This window comes from Fonsecaea pedrosoi (assembly GCF_000835455.1).
Source record: "Fonsecaea pedrosoi CBS 271.37 unplaced genomic scaffold supercont1.4, whole genome shotgun sequence".
NCBI lineage: Eukaryota > Fungi > Ascomycota > Eurotiomycetes > Chaetothyriales > Herpotrichiellaceae > Fonsecaea > Fonsecaea pedrosoi.
The window spans coordinates 1,502,283-1,523,966 of NW_013550612.1; the positions used below are offsets into that span (position 1 = coordinate 1,502,283).

General features: G+C 52.3%; 9 protein-coding genes across 9 annotated transcripts; 3 read left to right on the top strand and 6 right to left on the bottom strand.

Moving 5' to 3' along the window:
* Positions 1 to 657: 657 nt before the first annotated feature.
* Positions 658 to 1,515, top strand: Z517_06334 (uncharacterized protein; the record flags this gene model as incomplete). The annotated part of the gene is made up of 2 exons (XM_013428074.1): positions 658 to 919; positions 1,013 to 1,515. 2 exons carry the CDS (start codon positions 658 to 660, stop codon positions 1,513 to 1,515), a joined length of 765 nt encoding a protein of 254 aa, XP_013283528.1.
* Positions 1,516 to 1,952: 437 nt separating this feature from the next.
* On the top strand, positions 1,953 to 3,953 carry Z517_06335 (uncharacterized protein; the record flags this gene model as incomplete). The annotated part of the gene is made up of 1 exon (XM_013428075.1): positions 1,953 to 3,953. One exon carries the CDS (start codon positions 1,953 to 1,955, stop codon positions 3,951 to 3,953), a length of 2,001 nt encoding a protein of 666 aa, XP_013283529.1.
* A 587-nt stretch (positions 3,954 to 4,540) lies between these two features.
* Positions 4,541 to 5,695, bottom strand: Z517_06336 (uncharacterized protein; the record flags this gene model as incomplete). Its single annotated transcript, XM_013428076.1, has 1 exon — positions 4,541 to 5,695. One exon carries the CDS (start codon positions 5,693 to 5,695, stop codon positions 4,541 to 4,543), a length of 1,155 nt encoding a protein of 384 aa, XP_013283530.1.
* A 1,020-nt stretch (positions 5,696 to 6,715) lies between these two features.
* On the bottom strand, positions 6,716 to 7,933 carry Z517_06337 (uncharacterized protein; the record flags this gene model as incomplete). The annotated part of the gene is made up of 1 exon (XM_013428077.1): positions 6,716 to 7,933. One exon carries the CDS (start codon positions 7,931 to 7,933, stop codon positions 6,716 to 6,718), a length of 1,218 nt encoding a protein of 405 aa, XP_013283531.1.
* Positions 7,934 to 9,308: 1,375 nt separating this feature from the next.
* Z517_06338 (uncharacterized protein) lies at positions 9,309 to 10,122 on the top strand (the record flags this gene model as incomplete). The annotated part of the gene is made up of 2 exons (XM_013428078.1): positions 9,309 to 9,509; positions 9,568 to 10,122. 2 exons carry the CDS (start codon positions 9,309 to 9,311, stop codon positions 10,120 to 10,122), a joined length of 756 nt encoding a protein of 251 aa, XP_013283532.1.
* A 417-nt stretch (positions 10,123 to 10,539) lies between these two features.
* Positions 10,540 to 11,614, bottom strand: Z517_06339 (uncharacterized protein; the record flags this gene model as incomplete). Its single annotated transcript, XM_013428079.1, has 2 exons — positions 10,540 to 11,006; positions 11,305 to 11,614. The coding sequence occupies 2 exons, from the start codon at positions 11,612 to 11,614 to the stop codon at positions 10,540 to 10,542; spliced, it is 777 nt and encodes a 258-aa protein (XP_013283533.1).
* A 987-nt stretch (positions 11,615 to 12,601) lies between these two features.
* Positions 12,602 to 15,888, bottom strand: Z517_06340 (uncharacterized protein; the record flags this gene model as incomplete). Its single annotated transcript, XM_013428080.1, has 4 exons — positions 12,602 to 13,102; positions 13,156 to 15,470; positions 15,529 to 15,613; positions 15,712 to 15,888. 4 exons carry the CDS (start codon positions 15,886 to 15,888, stop codon positions 12,602 to 12,604), a joined length of 3,078 nt encoding a protein of 1,025 aa, XP_013283534.1.
* Positions 15,889 to 16,712: 824 nt separating this feature from the next.
* On the bottom strand, positions 16,713 to 18,002 carry Z517_06341 (uncharacterized protein; the record flags this gene model as incomplete). Its single annotated transcript, XM_013428081.1, has 1 exon — positions 16,713 to 18,002. The coding sequence occupies one exon, from the start codon at positions 18,000 to 18,002 to the stop codon at positions 16,713 to 16,715; it is 1,290 nt and encodes a 429-aa protein (XP_013283535.1).
* Positions 18,003 to 18,552: 550 nt separating this feature from the next.
* On the bottom strand, positions 18,553 to 21,021 carry Z517_06342 (uncharacterized protein; the record flags this gene model as incomplete). The annotated part of the gene is made up of 1 exon (XM_013428082.1): positions 18,553 to 21,021. One exon carries the CDS (start codon positions 21,019 to 21,021, stop codon positions 18,553 to 18,555), a length of 2,469 nt encoding a protein of 822 aa, XP_013283536.1.
* Between the last annotated feature and the right edge of the window lie 663 nt (positions 21,022 to 21,684).

Below are 21,684 nucleotides of genomic sequence, written 5' to 3' on the forward strand. Positions count from 1 at the left end.
CAAGTACGAGGTAATACAGCCCTTGTGTATGTGAGAGAAAGAAGGAGATAGAAGAAAGCGGTACTCGTCTGGACCAAGTAGCTTCGGAAGCACCAATTGCACCAAGTACTACTGTGACGAGGGAGTTGCTTTCCCATGGCTCTCCCCCGCCTAGCCACTCGCTAGGTGTTGTCCGAAATCATTGGTGGGCGAAGTCGGAACGAAACCCCTCGTCGGGAAACACATCCGATGGGTTTGGGAGTGGTTTTGTTTTGTGAGGGACCGACCATATCGACCGGCCGTCCGTGGGTGGGTGAGTGAGTGTGCCGTCAAGGTATGTAACATATACATGGCCAGGTACGCCCTCTCATCAGCCACTCCTGTGGCCAATATCGGAGGATTAGAGAAGACAAAGCAAGAACAATGACCGGTTCGAGTCGTGTGGTTGATATGATCGCATCCTTGCCAACAGTGACATCAGTGTCTCAAATAGATAGGTTACCTACGACAGAGTGATGCATGAATATCAATGTCGCCTCTCACTCGAAGCATTTTGTGCCTCTCGTCAGTTTGGAACCCTCGGGAGAATCAATTTACTATCAGGAAAAAGAGACCAGACCACACCAGATCATCACATTTCTCTAAGAGTAGCAAGCGAGGTGTCGGGTATCGCACACCATGAGCCAGAGCCAAGTCGTCGGTCCCAGTATATCTGGACTGGCCTCGTGGGCGCTCCAATTCAGCCCGACCGCGTGGTTCAAGTCGTGGCTCTTGTATTTGGGGATCCAGACGCATGTGCGAGGGACGATTGAGCCGGAGATGAAGCCACTACACAACGTCTGCGAATATCTGCACGCGCTGCACATCTACACGGACGAGGCTCGACGGGGGGAGGTGAGGACCGTTTCGGCCCATCACTTTTGCTCCCACGTCAGTAAAGGTCGGTTAAAGCGCCCTTCTCCCCTCCTTCTCTCGATAGATCCGACCGTTGCAACTCTCTGACCGCATTCACTGATATCCCTCTGTTCGACAGATCTTCGACAGTGCCTCATCTACGACTCGTGCAAACCCGGAGCGAGACTCATTGGCGTCGAGTTCATGATCCCCAAATCCCGCTACGAAGCGCTCGACCGGCAAGAACAACGGTACTGGCACTCGCACGAGTTCGAGGTCAAGTCCGGCATGCTCGTGCTCCCGTACCCGGAGTCCCACAGGCGCCGGAAAGACAAGTGGGACGCCCTCGAGACCAAGGCCATGGAGGAGGTCGTCACGCTCTACGGCAAACTGTACCACTTCTGGCAGGTCGACCAGGGGGACGAACTGCCACTGGGTCCGCCGACGCTGATGGGCTCGTTGACCGAGGCGAGACAGCTCGACGTGGACGCGGCCATGAGGGAGAGGAACGAGGACTTGGGCATCGATCAGCCGGGGAAGCGTAAATTGAGAGAGGACATCGAATTGCCTGGCGTCTCAGAGAATGCGGACAGTTGGTGGAAAGAAGCTCAGCGCGAGAAAGTCGGTATCTACGCTGCGTGACGTTGACCGCATCCTCTCTGTTTACAGTACTTTGTGTGGTATTCGAAGTTGGAATATGAATACATAATGGGTTTCCTAATTATGACTTTGTTGTTTGAAATGACGTATCCCGTTGTCTTGCGCCCCTCGTCCAAATTCCACTCCTGTTCGTTGCCGCTGTCAATATTATCAAACCACCAAATACCTCGTAATTTTTGTCGTGACTCACTTACTATAGGAGTTCTTTGTGTGATATTTTGACTTATCCGGGTTCTCTGCAGGCAGAAACCCCCAAGCAATCCGAGTGTGGTCGAACATTCGCTTTTCCCACATACAAAATCGTTCCACGTTGTTTCACCTCCCCGCACTGAACCTGATCACCCTTCTCGTGCAGTCGCTCCGAGACGATCCTTTGATTCTGAGTGTCAGCCCAGTGTCTACCTCGTACTCCCAGCATCATGTTCAAGAAGAAGCCCCAGATCAAAAACCTCTCGCCCCTCAGATCCTCTGATCGCCGCAAACTCGCAGACCAAATCATTGCCGACTACAAAGTCCATGTGCCTACTCTGGAAGAGATCGATCCCGACGCGGCGACCGCAGAGAACACTACCCCGGCCTCCTCGATTCATCATCCGACTCCTGCACTCACCTCCGTCCGGACGAGTCTTGTTCCCGAGACATGCCTCTCCGCCCGCTTCACAACCCACGCGGGGGCCAATGCAACGTTGGTCTCGGGAACAGTGTACGTTGGTTCACACCCCGGCCAGGAGGAGAGGATCCTATGGATTCAATATGGAAAAGATTCGAGGCTGTATCCAACCGTGTATACATTGTGGCATAACCCAGGGATCGTTCCCTTGCTCCATACCCCAGATTTCGTCGTGGAGAAACTGCGCACAGGAGCCGATCTGATGACGCCGGGACTTGTTGGTGGACCACCGTGGCCCGACGCTGCAAAACCGGGGTCCGTTGTTGCGGTTGCAGGCTTGAAGAAGCCGACTGTGCCTCTGTGGGTAGGCACATGTAAAATCGACATATCGAGTTTGGGGAGGGTACAGGGAACAAAGGGCGCCGCGGTCGAGGGCGTCCACTGGGAAGGGGACGAGATCTGGAACTGGAGCCAGTTTGGGAGTGGAGGTCGAGCCAGTCCAGAGACAATAGACGGATGGATCTTTCCAGATGGTGACATACAGGATGGAGTCGAAAGGTTGGATCTCGGAGAAAGCGACGAGGATGATGACGTGCAAGAAGAGGGCGGTGTCACCCTCGATGCGTCGAAAGGAGAAGCCGACAACGGGAATCGTGATACCAATGGACTCGGCGAGACCCAGGACAATGAAGCAGAGGCGGATGCAGAGGCAGACCGCGAACCATCAACCGCCGAAGTCGACGAAGCATTTGTGCAAGCCTTTCTGTATGCCCTCTATGACGCTAAAAAGGGCGGCGACCCTCCACACCACGGGCTCGACTTTCCCATACAACCATCTTTTCTGATATCCAACATGGTACAACCACATCTCCGCTATCAGAACCAGCATTACACCATCAAGAAGACATCGTGGAAGAACACCAAAAAGTTTATCAAATACCTCGAAAAGCAGGTGCTCGTCAAATCCAAAGATCGCAATGGCGGAGAGACGGTGATCCTGGACGTCGATTTCAACGATCACAGAGTCGTCGGCTTTCAGCCGTACAAACTACCCAAGCCCAAAACCCAGACGACGGCAGCGGGCAGCTCGGACACCGCACAGTCTTCGGCTAGCGGAGGCGATACCTCCCTTGGGCAGAAGCTGACACTCCAGACCGTCTATCGAGCCTCGAGCAAGCTGGTGCCAGATCTGATCCCCTCCAAGACGACATACTACACGTCGTCGCAGATCTCTTCGTTCCTCAAAAGGTACATTGAGAATGAACCCAAGCTGACCGAGAAAACCTCGTCCGCGCGCTTCATCAAACTCGATCCTTTTATCGCAAACAACATCCTCAGCTCGAACCCCAGCGCCGCCGACACCCGCGCGCTGGCCGCGGGGGAGATCGCGCGCGACGCTCTCCTCAAACGCATCCTCGAAGACACCCACCTCTGCATCCCGCACTGGCTCCTGCTGCGCAACTCGCAGACCTACGACGCCGACTCACCCGATCCGGGACTGTCGAAGCCCAAACCGGGCCCGCCGCCCCAAGTCAGCATCGTGATCGAGAAACGATCGGGGACCAAGGTCGTGACCAAGATCTCGGGCCTCGAGGTCTTTGGCATCAACCCGCACATCCTGGGGCCGGAGCTGCAGAAGAAATGCGCCGGTTCCGCCAGCGTCGGCCAGCTCGTCGGCGGCAAGCCCGGCGTCATGGAGATCCTCGTCCAGGGCGACCAGAGGGACGTGGTCGAGAAGGAAATGGTCCGCAGAGGCGTGGATCGGCGCTGGCTCAGCGTCGAGGACAAGACCAAGAAGAAGAAGAAATAATTAAATGCCGAGACGCTTTGAATATTTGAATGGTTTTTTCCAGCCAAAGAAAAGTCCTTGTGAATCCTCCATGTCTGCGTCTCTACGAATCACTCGTGAGAACCGTCTGGTAGGAAGATGTAGGCCTCGAGGTACGAGAAAGGCATGGCCTCGTTAGTACCGCCGTCAACTGTCTCTTCTGGATATTGATATGATGTTACGGGAATAGCTTTTTGATTGGATATCACCGTCGACTTTGCAGAGGGAGCTAATCAAGGAGCTTTGGCGACGTCAAATACACAATGACCAAAGGCACACTAACGTCTTGAACATCAGAAATGATATTAATGTATTCAACCTAATCAACGCCTATCCCATGGAAACTCCCCCAAAGTTCCGTAAGCCCCCAAACAACACCGACACTGGACACCAGACTCGCCACGTCGTGTAAACATAGACAAAGGTCTTCTAAACCACCGTAATGGAATACCTCGAAGGTTTCCCGTGAGAGAAAGCCAAACACTGCAGGTTGGCAGAAAGTTCACAAATCACAAAATGGCGGCCGCGGGAATTGTACTGCGCACTGGCCGGAGTCGAAGAATAGATCATCACAAAGGAACATCATATTCGTAGCAAAAGGGACCATCCGTGGTGCTGATAAGATCTCGCACCGCAATCGGCGCTTCCTGGAAGTATCCCCAGCTAGGAAGGATAGTGTCGAGTGTGACATTGTCACTCGGTGGAAGATTGACAGCCGTTTGAGTACCAAAGAGGGTATCTGCGATATCAGGGTGGCGGAGCTGCCACGATGTGTATAGATTGTCCAGGAAGGCGTGGAGAGCCCACCAAATGGGATCCATCACCGAAACGTAGATCGACGAGCCAGGAGATCCCACGACGAAATGAGCACCAGAATGCAGTCCCAGTGTGCCACCGCCAATAACGCCATTGATTTGAGTGTCAAAGGACTCCATATCTTCAGCTTCCAAGCACAGTTCGAGGGCAGTGGTGTTAGTATAAGTCTGAGCGGCATAAGTGTTGAGGTCCCGGGTGAGGCAGCTTTGGTTCAACTGGAAAGCTGTGTCTGGTAGTGGAAGACCCTGGATGATGTAGCTGGTAGGGATAACCTGCATGGTCGTCTGCCAGTCGGCAAAAGGACCAGACGTGACACAACCTCCTCCTGATCCATGAGGAAGCGAAAGAGAGGGCGAAAGCACTACGGGGCCACTGTCGACGTATGCACCGTCGCCAGACATAGAGTAGTCGGATCCGTCAAAGACTGCGCTGCCATGAAGATTGTCCGCAGTCGCAGGCCAGTTCCAGTAGGGGAATGCACCAACGTAGCCACACTGGTGTTTCAGGTCTTCCTCAAACAGATGGAGGAAATAGCGATGCCAGGTCAGGAAGAAGCCAGATAGATGGACCTCTCTTGTCCGGTTGACGTGAATAACGGCATAGTCCATGTAACGATTTGTAGCGGCAGGGTAGAGGGTTTGATCGAGTTGCGAAGGCTTGCTCGCCAGGCATTTGATGGCGTCGGTATAGGCTTTGCGTTCTTGAGGAGCCATCGAATCGAAATCCTTGCGGACCTTGATTCTATCTGGAGTACAACCCGCATTGGGACGTTTTCCAGGAATGCCGTATCGTCCCCTTCCTGGTCCCCCCCATTCCGGTCCTCGTCCTGGTCCGCCTCTGACGGGTGGCATGGCCACGGTGAGTGAAGATAGTGCCACTAGGGCAACAGTTATGGATGAGAAGAACATGTTGGGCTAGTTGTGGATAATTGGGGAATTTGGATCAACGAGTGTCTATGGTGGTGGGATGGAATGAAAGATGGTTGGAAGTGAAAACGAGTGGTAACCGTGACTCTGCAGACCAATTGATTGCAAAACCAGCAGATCTGGTACGGAAGATGGGAAAGTACCACTGAGGGAGAGGGAAAAGATGAAAGAATGGTGGTTGAGGTCCAGCTCACTAGGTGGGAGGCAACGCCTTCCTTTTCATCTCAAAGGCTGCAATGGATCGACATCCATACCAAGACCTCCGTGATTCCGTGATTCCGGAAGGAACAATCATGTGTGTGGGTGGACCACTGAATACGTTGACGAAGAAGTCGAAATGTCCGATGGTCAGTCAATATTGGAGGCTGTCGAGGTGGATACGCTGAGAGACAGCATCAGCATCAGCCATGGCCAAGGCATGTCCATGTCCTGCAACGCGGCAAGATGACTTCTTGACTTTTTTGAATGACGAGTGATAGCTGTATCGACAGTGGCTGGCGTCAGGCGACGATGATAACCGGAAAAGGGGTTGTTGTGGTCTTGGTGTTGTTGTCCCTTTTTCTCCGGATCTCCATATTTAGCAGAAAGCTTCATTTTCTTTCCCCCCCTCGAGTCGAGGCGTCATGCATTTCACTTTCAAACATCGGAAGGCAACGCCATCCGCATGTCGATCGCCATCTTCCCATAACCTTAGTTTGATTAATATTTTCCCTCTGCATTTGTCCGACCACGGCCTCGCTCTAGAGGGGTGGAGGAGCCAAGAAGGCCCCCGAGCGGGATTCAGAATACATCTACATTATAAAGGGTATTGGTGCATGCTCTTTCAGCAGTATCCATCTTGCGTCGGACTTGTTGTCGCAAGCATCCCCACAAACGCCCATGATGATGTCTTTGATTTTGATGCCTGCTACGAGTACTTTCGAGTTTGAAGTCGAAGCTGAAGTAGAGGTTCTCGGCGCCTAATGGTCGATGGCTTGGGAGAACGCGTCAACATCGAGGTGCTCACTCAGCCGCTTCGGGACAAATCCGTGTCCAGACTACCTGTCCGTTGAGGGGATCCATGATCGTGGCGAAATGAGTCTGTTCGTTGGTTGTTGGATATGCCGATACCCATTGAATCACCTCGTCTGTGGTAATTGCCACCTCTCGTTCTGCTTGGCTAGAATTCTTGCCCTTTCTCTTGGATGTTCTTTTTGCTTTTCGCAGACATGCTCTCCATCGTGAGGAGATTGCGTCAAGTCTGTCCTTGCTTTCTTCAATGATTTCTTCCATTCCAGCCCTCACACCAAAAGACTTGGCCGGGACTTGAGATGCAAAAGGAGTGGCTTCGTTTGATACCCCAATCTCTTCTTCGTCATTGTTAGTAACGCCGATGAAGGCGTTGGATTGTCGGATCACACCGCTGTCATAATCCTTCTCAATGACCATGGCCGACACGCCATCACAAAAGAGCAGGTAAGCCGCAGTGGTATGCCGTGGGACGAGCTCCTCCGAGATTTCTTGCAAAGTCTTGCACTGGTCACCTTCTGCATCCTCTGAGATGATGTATCCTCTCAGTATGCTCGATATCGATTGGCGGCAACCCGTGAGAACTAGCAGATGATGCAGGTAGAATCTCGCATGGTCGCGTCTGCGTACAGCGTTGTGTACACCACGGAAATTGAGAGATAGACTCAAGTCTTGACGTACGCCGGTCAATATCCCCGTAAAGCCGACATATGTAACGCTTCGAGCGATGATCTGCCCAGGTGTCGCCGATCTACTTCGAACAAATTCCAGTTGAACGATGATCGACCGGAGCGGATCCATTGACCAGTCTAGGGTGCGGAAATGAAGCATCCGCCTGTGTCCTGTGGGCCGATCCGCGTCCACGACCTTGACCGCTCCAGAGGTACACCCCATGAGACAGTCCAAGATCACATTGAAGCTGACAAGCAGGTGCATAGGGAGCCCGCTTACCTTTGCTATCCCACGGAGCTCGGCAGTTTCGACGGGAGTATTCAGGCCTCGGAGGAGAAATCGAGCCAGTAGCCCTACCGGGCCATGGTAGAATGTGGAGAGGCCGATATCAGTGAGCAGGCTGTTGAATAAAGTCGTGAGGCTTCGAAGTTGGCTCTGGTAAGCCTTTGCTAAGGCTTGGTAGCGCTCCTCTGGCTCAAGGGAGAGATCGATAGTGTAGATAGGGGGAACCAAGTTCTTGTCACCGCTCTTGGAAGTCATGGCGATCTCTGGGCATTCGATCTTCTGCGCCGAAAACGATGTTTACAACGGATTAACAGACGGAGATCAAACCAGGTGCCACACCTTTATTTTATGAGGTTTCGTCGTAAGGCTGGCAAGGCTGACAAGGCTGCCTGCGCTGCTGAAACGCAGGCAGCCGTTGCCGCCAACCTGTGATAGGTTGATTGACTTGGGAGATGTGATTTGGCACGAGAGAGATATAATTGTGTATTATCTGGCAAGATCTCAGAGAATGGACCTGTCGAGTTACCAGAAGAGTCGATTCTCTCCCCAACCTCCCAATACCGTCTGATGCTCTCGTCCTGTGGTACTACACAAGATTAAATGACGTTGATCACCCAAATGCAACTCATTGGTTCGATGAGCGCGTCCTTAGCGTGTCAAGCCGTTCAGATGCGCGTCTTGTCGCGTCTGGCACATTGGACTTTGTTCTTGGTGTCTCGTTAACCTCCAATATAATTTGGATGGCTTTTCGATGTGCTGATGGTGGACAACTTGTGGTGGCTTGTCGATGAAGGAGACAATGGAAGAGGCGGATCCATTCAGTGTGAGCTACAGAGAAAGAGAGAAAAATGCAGGCTACGGGCGAGCTACGCACCATCACCTTGTCAACATGTCGGTCATCACTTAACAGAGAGTGCACCAGAAGAGAAAGGGTGAAGAGTCCTGATGCAGACATATTCAGCTGGTGACTCTCAATGGGATGAGAATGGCACAAATGGGTAGGAGTGTCTCTGTGCCAACGACTACAGCCAGACAAGACAACTCGAGCTGCGGCTATTGACGAGAGAATACAATTGTGTTCGATGAAGTGAAGGAAGACATATTGATCTGCTGCATCACACAATCTTCAAATCGACGGTTGTGCGCATTGCCTATTGCCCATTGCTCATTGTCAGATCCGCCTGCCAGTTCTTCATCACCACCTCCTCCCCCTTCATCCTTCCCAACCCCAGATTGCTAGACGCAGGCAGTCAACGCAGTCTTCGCATCCTTCCATATCGTTCCAGCTCCTTGCATTCATCACCACCCTTCCATCATCTCCTTTGTCATCATGTGTTTTTCATGTGGAGGCTGGCCATGGGCTCACAATGTCCAGCTTGCCGCTGAACCCGTCAAGCAAGAGTACATTTTCCTCGACGAGAACCATGGTTTCTATCCCGATAACCGGCAGGTGCGTTACAAAGTGAATTCAAAGTGAAAGTTTCTGCTCAATCTGCGACGGCGGAATTTCTCTTTCATCGTTCGCGCATCTTTCCTCAACTCATTTATCAGACAATCGGCAACTGACGTTCTTCTCATCTGCTTGTCTTCCTCTTCGCTTCATGCTCGCACCAGGCATCGCAGACAAACCATGCCCCATTTCTACACCTACCAAACCCCCAACCCCTCCGCTGTCAACACACAAGGGTCGACTGGCTATTGGGAGAACCCAGCAGATTGGCCCAGAACCTATCTCTACGTCTCTAACCAAGAAGGTTTACAGGGGATTCATCCACCGGCGCCCGTGTATCAGTCCAATCAACCAGCTCAGCCAGCGATGTATTATTTCCAAGTAAGCCATCAGTCTTTCTGCCTGAAATCAGCCTGACCTCACTGACACCTCTTGCTAGGGGAGCTCGAGTGCCCCGGCGGGTTACTACGTGAATGGCCTCTACTACGGCATGAGCCCTCCGTCTGCAACAACTGGTTGGCCTTACACCTCCTCTGCCTACACTTGCTACACCTTGCCTGCCACTTCTACACCAAGCACCCCGTTCTATCCGTACACCTACTCACCATACCATACAGCCCCGAATCCGATTCAATTCCCCGTCACTTCGCCATGGTCTCAGCCTCCGGGTCCGGCACAGGCCGCGGCTGCAGTAGCTGCCAATGCTGCCCTTGCTGCAATGCCAAACGCACCAGCTTACTTCGTCGGCACCACAGCAGCAGAGATTCAAGCACAGAACGCCATTTTGCTTGCCAATTTGCAAGCTAGCCAGCAGCAACCCACCCAATTGGCACCGTACAAACCTGGTGCAAGTCCACAATTCTGGTGCAAGGAACTTGATGGAAGCTGGACCTTGAGGGAATACAACGACGCGTTGAAGGGTGATTTTCCGGTGGGCCATTGGGAGAAGCATGTGACTAGTGGCTATTACTATTATGTCCGTCACACTGGTTGAGCCTGTAGGGACGGTCGACAACCAACGCCAGGATAGCCACACACAGAGCATCAGTTGGCAGGATATCAAACACAGAGCTACACCGGCATCATTGGATGAAAGCCGGACGGTAATCGTTGTCATCCTTCATGACGCCGGATTCAACTCAAAAAGCCGTTGGGAGTGTGCATCCGGGACATGACAAATGGCCAAAATGCCATTGTGAGCAAGGAAAGGAAGCTGGACAGTGTAGGAGAGCCAAAGTCACCCAACTATGGCTTGGAGAATGCCACATCAAGTGATAGGTGGAAACCTGAGAGAACACAGACAGTAGAGCAGTCGGAGTTTTGATTCATCACGATAGCCCTATTCCTTTCGACTCAATGAGAGATACTACAAAGTGACTTTGAGGAAATGACCTCGTTTCCGCGCGCCTATTCACTGCTTGACTCTTCTGAGGGCACTCTCCATCCATAGCTTGGTGTACAACTTGTGCGCGTAGAGCATGTAACCCTGCATGGGGCCCCGATTCTCCCACTTATCCGGGCTTCCTTGGCCGTCTTTCGTTTCGGCCTTGGTCTCCGAAGCGGACGCCCAACTCCCCTCCCCGACGTAGAAGATGCTCTTGAGGCGAAACTCGGCGATGCCCTGGTCGACGTCGACGGTGGCGCACATCTCGAACAGGCCGTCCGAGGGCCGTGGCCCGTCCGGGTTGTGCAGCGGCGAGTCGCCGCACCGGATGAGGATGCGCGTGGGCGTCTTGTCCAGCACGACGAAGTGGTCGGTGATTTCGGTGCCCGGGTCGTAGGTCGAGGTGAGGAGCTGCGCGGGCGTCCACAGCTGGTGCGCCGTCGTCGTGGCGTTGCGGTATTTGCGCTGTAAGTACAGGCGTTGGATCGTGTAGCCTTTCAAGTATTGGGTTAGTCGTCAAGTCATGCCATGAAACATAAATAGACAAGTGAGGCAGATGGTGGGTTTTGTGTTCAGTTCCCATGGCCTCGTTCCATCACCCAACCAACCCCCTTTGTGGAGAAGAGTAAGTCAAAAAAAAAAAAATGCAAGAGGGCACATCAACGCAGAGAACCCAACACCCATCTCTCAAACCGAGTCGGATCGAATCGAATGAAGTCCAGTCAAGTCAACCCGCCCACTTGACCACTAAAAAAAGATAGGAGAGAAAGACACAAACGGGGAAAAACATACCCGGCCCGCCCCAAACGCCCCGACAAAACTCCTCGACGAGCTTCGTCCCGCCCCTGCGCGCGTCCTCGACCAACTCGGGCTTAATCTTCTGCAGCCCGATGCGCCGCACGCACTCGTCGTACGTGGCCTCGTGGTTCTGCGGGTTGTACTTGCGGAACCAGGCGCTCTGGAACAGCGGCTCCGTCGCCGGGTTGAACTGCGTCGGGGGCGTGAAGCGGCAGTGCTTGGTCCACACGGCGAAGGCGCACACGCCGGCGAAGGTGCTGATGCCGGCCGCTTGGAGGGACTTGGAGAGGAGGGAAGGGCCCATTTTTCTCTCTGTCGCTTTTCTTTCTCGTAACCTTTTCTTTTCAGTTGTTGATTCTCTTGCGCGAGGGGACTTGGGGTTGCGGAATACCCTGGTTGGTCGTGTGACTCTTGTCTATCTATTTATCTAATCTCCCACTCACTCACTCGAAAGACGAAGAGGTAAGGCGATGTGACGGAGAAAGCGATAGAGAGTCGCTGTTGCTCGGTTGTTGTCCAATGCTCAATCAAAAATGCTCTAGTCGTGTTTTCCACAAAATTGTACTCTTTTCCTCCCTCCGTATCGATTGTCGATCGTACCCGATCTGCCGTGATTGGTCGTCGGTCGTGTCTCTTCTGAACAGGAACAGCTCCAAGCTTTCTAACAGCCAAAACTTCTAGCGATTCTGTTTCGACGAGGATATATCTGGCGGCAACTCCAGGAAGTGTCTGAATAATTAGCTTCCTGGTCTTTTTTATTTCTTCTATTGTCTCACGATTCAAACCAGCTATTGAGATGGCTGGATGGAGAGATAGTCGGAGTTGTGGTGTGGTTGACCCGTTGGAGTTGGACATGATTCGGGGAAATAATCATCTCCGCTTTTCAATTGCCGAGTTTAGACGAAGAAGCGGAACCATCTACGAACCTCGCACGCTCGTTATCCAGGCACTTCTTACACGTCGCTCGTGATATCATGCGATACGATACGGCGATATACTCGTGGTCTACATGCCTAGGTAAGTGTGTGGGTCGACACTGAGTACAGATCAGAGCGTGCAGAGCATACGGCGTACCGCCCAAGCACCTGGTGTTCGTTCATCCATGACGACTATTCAGATAGATGCCCAGCGCCCAGTATCAATACATCAATACAGCAGCAACGGCAAGGGGAACTTCTCCAGCCTTCCCAACTTCTCGCGTTGATATTGCTTCACTTTTGATCATCTTCTTCCACCAAAGGCCTTCAGTGTCGCAATTGCATTCCTCACAAGTCCAGCTTCATGACCAAACTCATCTCTTGCGCTTTCGCGCTCCCTTGTCCTCGTCTTCCACCCCGCCTCTCCTATCCTCCTTCTTGGCCTTCTTCTCCATCTCATCCCAGTCCTCTCCTTCGTCAGACAACCCACTCTCCGCCTCTCCTTCATCATCACTTGCGCTCGCGTCGTCATCAAAATCGCTATCCTCTTCACTTTCCGACTCACTGGCCGCCAATTCGGAATCGCTCATTTCAAAGGCGCTTTCTTCCTCGGACTCATCCTCGTCTTCGGCGTCAGACTCCGTAGCCAAGAAGCTCCAACCACCGTCCTTGAAGAAAGCGTGTGGGTCAGTGGTCACCGTCTTCATGATCGTGCTCCAGTTCAGGTTGAGTGGCCCCTCGGTATATGCAATATCCACGCTGTCCAACCATTCCTTGACTCTATCCAGCGACTCGACTGGAATCGTGTTGATATGCGTCGGAGGGCGATGAAAGTCCTTGTAGACAAAGACAAGATCAAAGTTTTTGAGTCCGAACTGCCCGATGAATTAGCACAGGCCAAAATCTTCAGAACACGGATCCAACTTACCTGTATTCTCTCCAGATGAGCAACCTCGATCTCATCCAGCGTAATCACAGTGAACGGTGGCTCCGTCAATTGAACCAATGCATCAGTTGTTGGTGCCATCAGCACGTTGCTGCGATTCGGAACACCGTTGAAACTGAGCTCCCGGAATGGAATGTCGACCGTCACATTATAGTCTCTGGCTTGATCCGAGATCTTTTCCGCGAAACTCTTGAACAGGCGATCGAGCTCGGCTCGGCGCCTTCGTTCTTCTTGCTCTTGTTCGAATTCCTCCTCATCCCCATACCGATGCTTGCGCTTCCGGTTGCCCGTCTCATCAAATGCCATATCAGTGGCTTCGCGGTAAAACTGGACATCTCTCGTCTTGCGCTTGCCGATGATGATCGGGTTTTTGAGATGCACGTGGATAAGCACAATCAGTTCACCCACACAAGGTTGGAAGAACAAGTGCTTGACATTGGAGAAGACCACGTCGACGTGTTCTTGACGCAAGGGGGATTGGTACCGCAAACCGTTCTGGTGGATTTCGACCTCACCAGGAACTCGCTTGCCATCTTGCGCAGGTCGAAGGTAGACATCTGTCAGCTTGATTGGCCGACGATTGCGGATTTCAATCAACTTGTCCTGCTCCACAACATCCTCCATTTCCTTCTTTTCTTGCTCTCGACGAACAGCCGACCTCCGCAGTTCTGTGATTTGAGCAGAAATTTCCGAGAGGCGGTCTTGATCCTTGGACCGTATAGTCAAAGATCTGACAAAGTGGGCTTGAGGGTCCTCGAAAGGTTGGTCGTCTTTACGCCCAACACCTTGTCCAGGAGACAAGAAATTGAACCGCAGATGCGTGTACTCGCCTTCGTCGGATTTGCTGACGTTCTTGATCGAGTTGATATGGAACGGCACTGGTCGTCCCATAATAGGAATAATGACAGTCGAAGCCTTGAGGTCCACGCAGACGATCAAGTCCTTTGCTCGTGGTGGAAGTTGACCTTCGCGCTTGTACGACTCGAACTTCTTGAACTTCTTTTCGTTCTCACCGTTCATGTCGCCCGTTGCTTCGGCATATTTTTCTAGACCTTCGCGCTGTTTCTTGGCCGCCAATTCCTTCTGATGCTCTCTTCGTCGAGCCTCTTCCTCTTCTTTGGCATTGTCCTGCCGATTGGCGCCTCGCAGACGGGTGGCCTTGATATTTGATGTAACAATGGCACTGACACCGGGCTTCTTCGCCTTCTCCTGCTTTGGCTTGGTCTCTTCCTCGTCATCCTTAAAGTAGAACTCGATTGAATCTAGTTCGGTGTGTGCCTCCTTGGTGAAAACAACTGGCTCTCCTCTGGTTACGCGGACCGTATCCGTCAGCACAAGAGTGTAGTTAGTGCCCTTCTTGTCTTGAGGTTTGTCATTAGTGAGATCTGACAGGCTGGTGGTAACGCTGAACGTCATGCCGTCCTTGAGTGGTCTGGTGTTTTTGCCGTTCAGGACAAATTTCGGATCCCTGACCTCAATACCGATGGCCGATCCAACGTCTTTCCCAAAGCTCTTCTCGAGTTCAGGTTTGCGAGCCTTGACGACGCCTAGGGCCTTGTTGTAGACATCTTTGGGCAGTGTCCCCTCTTTGATTTCTTTCAGTGCTGCATCGTGTGCAGCAAGCAAAAGCTTGTAGTTGGACGTCTGCGACTTGCTCGGGTCAATCAAGTAAGTACGCGCGAGCAACGAACAGTAGGTCTTGTACCGGAAACCCACCCCGGCAATGATGCAACCGGAGTGAAGGTTGTCGTTGGTCGGCTGCGCGTTCAGTCGAAGATCATACTGCCCGCCACTCTGAACGATAGGGCCGTACGCCCAGTCGAGCTGCTGGTTGTCAAAATCGCTGGGCAGCTTGGAGATTTTGTTGAAGAACTTGTTGTCGTCGATCTTCTTCGACATGTTGTCACAAAGCTGTTGATGGGTAATCTCCTTCTCTTCATCAAGCACAGCGGACATCGCATCAACCCAGTAGTCTGAGATCATGCCACTGGCTGCCCGAGCCGCGGTCCGCATATTCCTCAGCTCGTTCTCGTCCTTGACAGCAAACGCCATCGAGAAGGCGCCAGAGATGTCCACCTCCTCGACTTCTTTGGATAGATCGCCATACATTTTGACCCATTCATCGACGAAAGGTCCATGCGCTTCGGCCTTTGGGATAGTCCCGACCTTCTTTCCGGCATTCTTGATGATTTCGATGCATTTCTCAAACGCTTGAGTTCGGGTCTCGGGTTGTTTCATGTGGACCGTCAGGATCTCGACGGGTATCTTTCCATTCTTGAGGGATTGAAGGTGCTTAGCTGAGAAGAGCGAGTTAGAATCTTGGAAGTACATTGTCTCCTTCGTTGCAAAACTTACCCTTTTTCTCCGTCGTAACAACATAAAAAGTGGTCGTGGTCAAGATCAGCAGCGTCGCGGGAAACTCATAACCCAGGAGCCAGAACTGTAGCATATCACAAATCCGTCAGTCTCCCACTCGACTTCATAGCAGCCCAGTGGGGTAGGGGCAACGGCATAGCTGGGGATGATGGAACTGCTCACATGAACTGCGTTGTTCTTAGCATATATAGTGTCCTCGGCAGCCTTCCCTGTCAAGACGATGATGCTGTCCGCGCCGCCAAAAACTTCATTTCCCGATCTCTTGTCTGCTTTCCAGGCGTTGTAAAGGGTTTGGAGACGCTCGAAGAAAGTATCGGAGTTGATGAGAATGTCGCTCATCTTGTGCTGCCTGCCTCAACGGAGGCGATGGTCGTATTGTGAAAGGGATTCTCAATCACGATGTGATGTAACGGGCGCGCGATTCTTTAGGAGGACAAGACCCAGAAATCAGGCAGACACGAATGACACCGCGGTCGAGAGAGATGATGAGGAGAGAGTGAAGAGGTTAAGGGCGGAATGTTGGAAATGGACGTCGTGGTCCTACCCTCGCCGAGTCAAAAAGATCAGAGATTCAAGTCAGGGCCAAATCCATGATTGAGGGCGACATTTCCCCAAAACGCCGCGCTAAACTTGCCCAACTCGCGCGCCGCAACGCGAAGCCAATTCTGCCAAACGCGTCACCAGTAATATCACCTCCCCATGATATATTCGGTATCAGTTGATATGTTACCAGAATGCCTCAAGCTAATTTGGCAAGTGAATGTTACGAAATTCTGAGTTGATTCCCAAAGCCTCTGACTCGCACTACACTAATACTTTCATCACATTCCTGCTTCAAAGGCCCTTCCTTGAGGGAGGATACATTCTCTTGTGCGACAGTGCCTTCTTGATACCGGAGATATCACCTTGGAACTTTACTGTACATATTCTATTGTCGATAGGCATAGTAAGTGTTGCGTTATAGAGGACATTACTGGTTGAAGGAGAGCCAAAGACGAGAGAGATTCAGTGATAAAACTACATCTATATCTACACCAGCCTTGGACGATCAGGCTGCTGATACTAATCTGAACCCGTGTGGCTGTGTCAACCCTCTACACTCTGCGAATGAACCCAGAACGCCAGAGCTGAATGCATCTCCCGCCAAAAGCCCTGGACTGGCCTCATACAAGAAGAATATCATACTTTCCTTTGCTTGATATCCTGACTTCATCACCCAAGCCCTCCTGGCCATATTTCCTCCTTACCAACTCGAAGATGATCAATCCCGCACTCGTACTCGGAACCTGTCGGATAGTGAACCACCAGAAGCCTTTGAACAGCCATCGCCTCATTCCCCGTTCAGTCACTGCTTGCAGGCGAGCCTGTTTCCAAGTCTCTTGATAGGCGTGATAGTATGCCTTCAACATTCGTCCACGCCTTGCCAGTGGAACGTTGTCATTGGTAATTTTGATTGCCTTTTGGTCGAGCTCTTCTAGCCGCTCGTAGTGAAGAGTCTGGATTGTCGAAAGAGGGTAAAGAACGACCTGTTGAGCGATCGACGCAGTCATCCCCGCGAGCATGAGAAAAGCCGGTTCAAGTGCGTAATGTGGCCGAACCAGCAACGCCTCAGGGTCGCTCTTCGACTCTAATCGCTCGTCTACCGTTGCCTGCATCGGCTTCTTCTCCCTCATCCCAAGCTCTTCTCCGTTCCAACCTTCTGCGAGCTTGTGGCCGTAGTACCACTGCACAAATCCATGGTAACCCTGCGCCTTGACCCATTCAAAGGCACAAAAGAACACGCCACTCCCAAAGCTATCCTTCAAGAAGCTCAGCCCAAAACCCGCAAATATTCCTCTGGCTCCGATCTCTCTTAATTTCCCTTTTCCATATTCCCACATGGTCTTATCCTCGTATCTTGGCCCGCGCCGTTCGAATCGCACTTGAAGGGCATCCAAGGGAGCTGCCAGCACGCTTTGGATGGTGCCCGCTGCAAATCCTGCAAGAAAAGTACTCTGCGGCGACGGAGGTGGATATACCGTTTTCCTGGCATGTGCCGAGGGCTCGTGCAACAGGCCCAAAATCTGAAGGTAACTCGTATACAGTGCTGCCCCAACAGCCACATTCGCGAACAAGGGCAGGGCCAATTGCTCAGGCACAAAGCGCCAACCATAGTGTTTGATCGCCGTCGCCAGCAGACCCGGTGTGGTGGACCGCCATGACCAACGACCATTCTGTATATCTGGGTTGATGCTTTTGGCGTACGCGAGGTAATCCACTCTTGTGCGAAAGAAAGCTTTCACCGGGGCACGGAAATAGAATGCCACTGCCTGCGCCGTGAAGGCTCGAACCCCGGCGGCGGAGGCACCAGTTGCGGCATTGCTTTTTGTGTCTTTGTACACTGGAGGGGAGTCGGGTGGAATCACAGGCAAAACGCCTTCGAAGCTGGTCGGGTCGTCATCGAGTGAGTCCATGCTTCTCCGTCTCGCTCCGAAGTAAGGTGGCCATTATTGACAGCGACTCATTGGCTTCGACCGGGGGCGGGGAGGGTGTGGAAGGGTTCAGGGTGCGAAGAGCCGCTGAATTCTGCCAACGTTGAAACGGGCGCAGACAGAATGTACCACCGAGACACGGCCCAAGAGCGAGAACTCGGGTGGAATGTTTCCGCATAAGGCTGTTGACTTCGACGTCATACAAGATACTATACAAAATACCTCCCTACTTGTACATGTATACCTCTTATTGTACACTGCTCACAAGGAAGCAGATGAACAGGGACTTCTCTTCTACCAAGTCTTACGCAGGCACACATAGCACCCCTAACGTATACGCAATATGCATCTTAGGCAAGTTCAAATCGGCTCTTTTCATCGCTCATGTGGTATCTTCTAAAAATGTCAAAACAGCAACACATGCTGACCGCCAGCTATCCCATTGTATATTTAACCCCTCCAGCCAAGAATAGCTGAAATCGTATCCGGTCGTAACGTCTTATCGGCTGCGACATTAGATGCACAGCCATTATCATAGATCGATCCTTGTCTTCCAATCAACCTTTTCTTTCTCCGCCCATTCCTGGAGAAAAGACACGCCGAATCTGGCTGCCTCAAAAGCGGTAGTGTTTGCATCCATTGGCAGGTAGAAGTCTTCAGGAATCTTCGATGGCGTCAATTTCTCTTGCAGTCTCGCACTCGGGTCCTTGGCCCGCTTCGACCAAGTAATGGGATACTCGCGTTTCAGCAGGTCGAGCGAGAGTTGTCGGGATCCATCCAGCCATGCCGTCTGCAGTTCACGGGCGTTCTGGATCAACTCATCCCTGAACTCAACGTATCGTTTCTTGTATTTTTCCCCGTCTTCATTCGTCTTGGTGTTACCATCACTACCAGGCGTGGGAGCAGAATTGCAGTAGTCGTCAGGTAGAGGATCCCGCGCCAGTCTGTCCATGTCATATTTATGTACAAGTTGCCGACATACTGCCCCAAGTTGCACGACCAGACCGTGAAGGTGTGGAAACTTCCTCGATGCACGAAACACGAAGATGTGGTACAAAATGATTGACCTCCAGCCCGGGTCGACACTTGGACGGGCATGGGACAGCGCGGATATGTTGATCATGAAGCACAATAGCGCTTCGATCAGTGTCAGTACCGCTTTCGCAGACTGAGAGGCCTTCGCATCATTATCGGGAGGTGGTAGCAGAGCCGATCCTTCATGCTTGAGAGTACGGCCCAATGCAAAGAACTTGTAGTTGATGCTGGTCCACTGTTGCCGCTCCTCCCCTCGAGAAGATGCAGAGCCCGTTGGTGGCTGTGGGGATGGCTTGGGCATGGCTTGCGGTGTCGAAACCCTCACTTTGTCCCCGGTAGGAGTTGGGGCGTCAACCCCCTCCGACGACTCGACACGTCTCATCAGAGTAGGTTTGAGATCCTTCTTCGGCGTGGAAAATGTTGATTTCGACTGAGATGACGCCGATGTCTTACCAGCTGAGGGGACTGGTGTGACCGGCCGGGTCTCCCTATCGACGGCCTTGACCTTCTTGAGAGATGGTGCAGGACTACTGTCTTCGGCCTTCCTCTTCTTTTCCATCTTGATTTCATCGATGACCGGCGCTCTCGACTTAGTTTCAGAAGTAGGTTGAGTTTCTGGGGTGACCTGCTTCGATATCTCCTTCATTGCAGGTACATCAGAGCTGTTGTGAGAACCTGGCGCTTCTTGCTTCCAAAGGTCTTTCTTCGGCCGTGACGCGAATTTGAGAAGCGCTTCGACCCTCTTCCTGTTCTTTTTGCCGTACTTCAGAATGATTGTATGCCTTTGTCGAGGGCCAGGACTGGCTCGAACGCCATTGTGCAGGGGTGTTCCACCTCTAATGCCACCCTTCGCCAGAATCTTCGCTCCAAGTGCCCCTTTGGCAGCATTAGGAGTCCCCGGGGCGCTGCTCCGGGCCGAATGCTGGCTATCTGAGCGCACCCTACTCCCAGCTGGGGCCAGTCCACTTCGATCGCCTGGAGGTTCGTTGTCGAGGTCTGCGCCGGCGAGGATCAAGCGGACGGGTTCTGATCGCCTGCTCGCGCCACTGACAGGGCTTCCAAGTGACGTGGTGTTCGGGGGTGTTGACAAAGCCTTTGTAAGTGATGGAGGGAGGACAGGCGACAAAAGTTGCGGTAGGCCGATCTCCTTCTCGGGTGAAGGTAGGGTAGGAGAGAGCAACCGCGGCATTTTCATGGTGGAAGACTGTGATTCGATTTTCGACGTCTTTATGCCGACTTTGGGGTCCTCAACACCTGGAGAGAGCTTCCTTCGCTTGGCAGGATTCGGGGAGTTTGTCTTCTGCATCTTGGAAGGTACTTTGGGGGAATTATTGCCATCCATTCGTGAAACTTGCGGCTGATGATCTTTGACTCCGTTGCGCCCCTCGCTACGCGAATGTTTCTCTTGCTCCTTGTCCGGCAAAGGTTGCGCAGTGTGCGTTTCCTTTTCTACACCCAAGACTGGGATGGCAGAAATCGCGGATTTCTTTGGGTCTTGAGACTCTATAGCACTCTGAGGTGGACTTCTGGCCTTTGTCTTATAGTCCTTCAGGCTGATCTTCTTGCGATTGACTGTGTCTGCTGGGGTATGGCGACCACTCGCTGGCAAAGCCTTTGGAGAAAGTTCTTCTTCAACAACGGGATTCCCGTGGTCGTCTGCCCACCCGCCCTCGACTTTCAACAAAGCCTCGTGTTCACCCGAATGCGGAAGGAAGCTGAGATATTGGAGCTGTTCTTCTTTACGATTGAACGGGGTGCCCTCGTACCACGTATTGACGAAGCGCGAGCTGTGACGATAGGGCACGTCGGAGGGAACAGAAAGTAGGTAGGGATGTGGAGGGAGAATGGTGTCGGTGAGGTACTTGAAACGCTCATCCAATTGAGCAAGGATATGTGAAGGGACTTGCTTGCCTCTAGGCAACAAGTCTGTCGATTCCGGAGATCTCTTGGTCGTGCCTTGGGACATTTTGTCGCAAAAGGCAAGGAGCAACGGTTATCTTTCCATCACAGTTTGTGATGAGTTCGTCAAGGTGACCAGCTCTGACGAAGAAAAGCTGGACACATCGACGGCTCATAAAACTGTAGCATCACATATCCGAAGTCGAGTAGCGACCAGGTCTCTTGGTTTGTATCGCGGGCACGGCGCCTGTTTGCGGTGATTTAACTTTCATAGAAGGAAATCGGAGGGGAGCTGACCGATCTGGCGGATGGACGCGAATGAGGGCAGCGAGGATTTAATCTGCGCGATTGGTGTTTTCGGCGGGTCAAGCGGTCAACAGTTGTTGCGACGGAGGGCTGTTCAGGACGTATTTGAACAAGGGAGCAGGCGGGAAGAAAAGTAGGATGAGAAGTCTGAGCGATAGTCGCAGTTGGCCAGTTCGATTTCGCAAGCGCAGGTTGGGCGAATGCGAACCAGTGAATAGTCACTGAATCGGGAATGTGAGGATAGAGGGGCACAACACGGTAAGTGAGTGTTGGAATGTCTCTGCCAAGGGAGCAGCAGGACTGTGATCTCTTGAAGTGCCAAATGCTGCGACAGTTTGGTTGTCTGTATTCGTGGTGGACAATTTCCTTGAGAAACAGTCATGTAGCAGTTGGGTCAGAGGCACGAGTTGATGGAGGTGGTCAA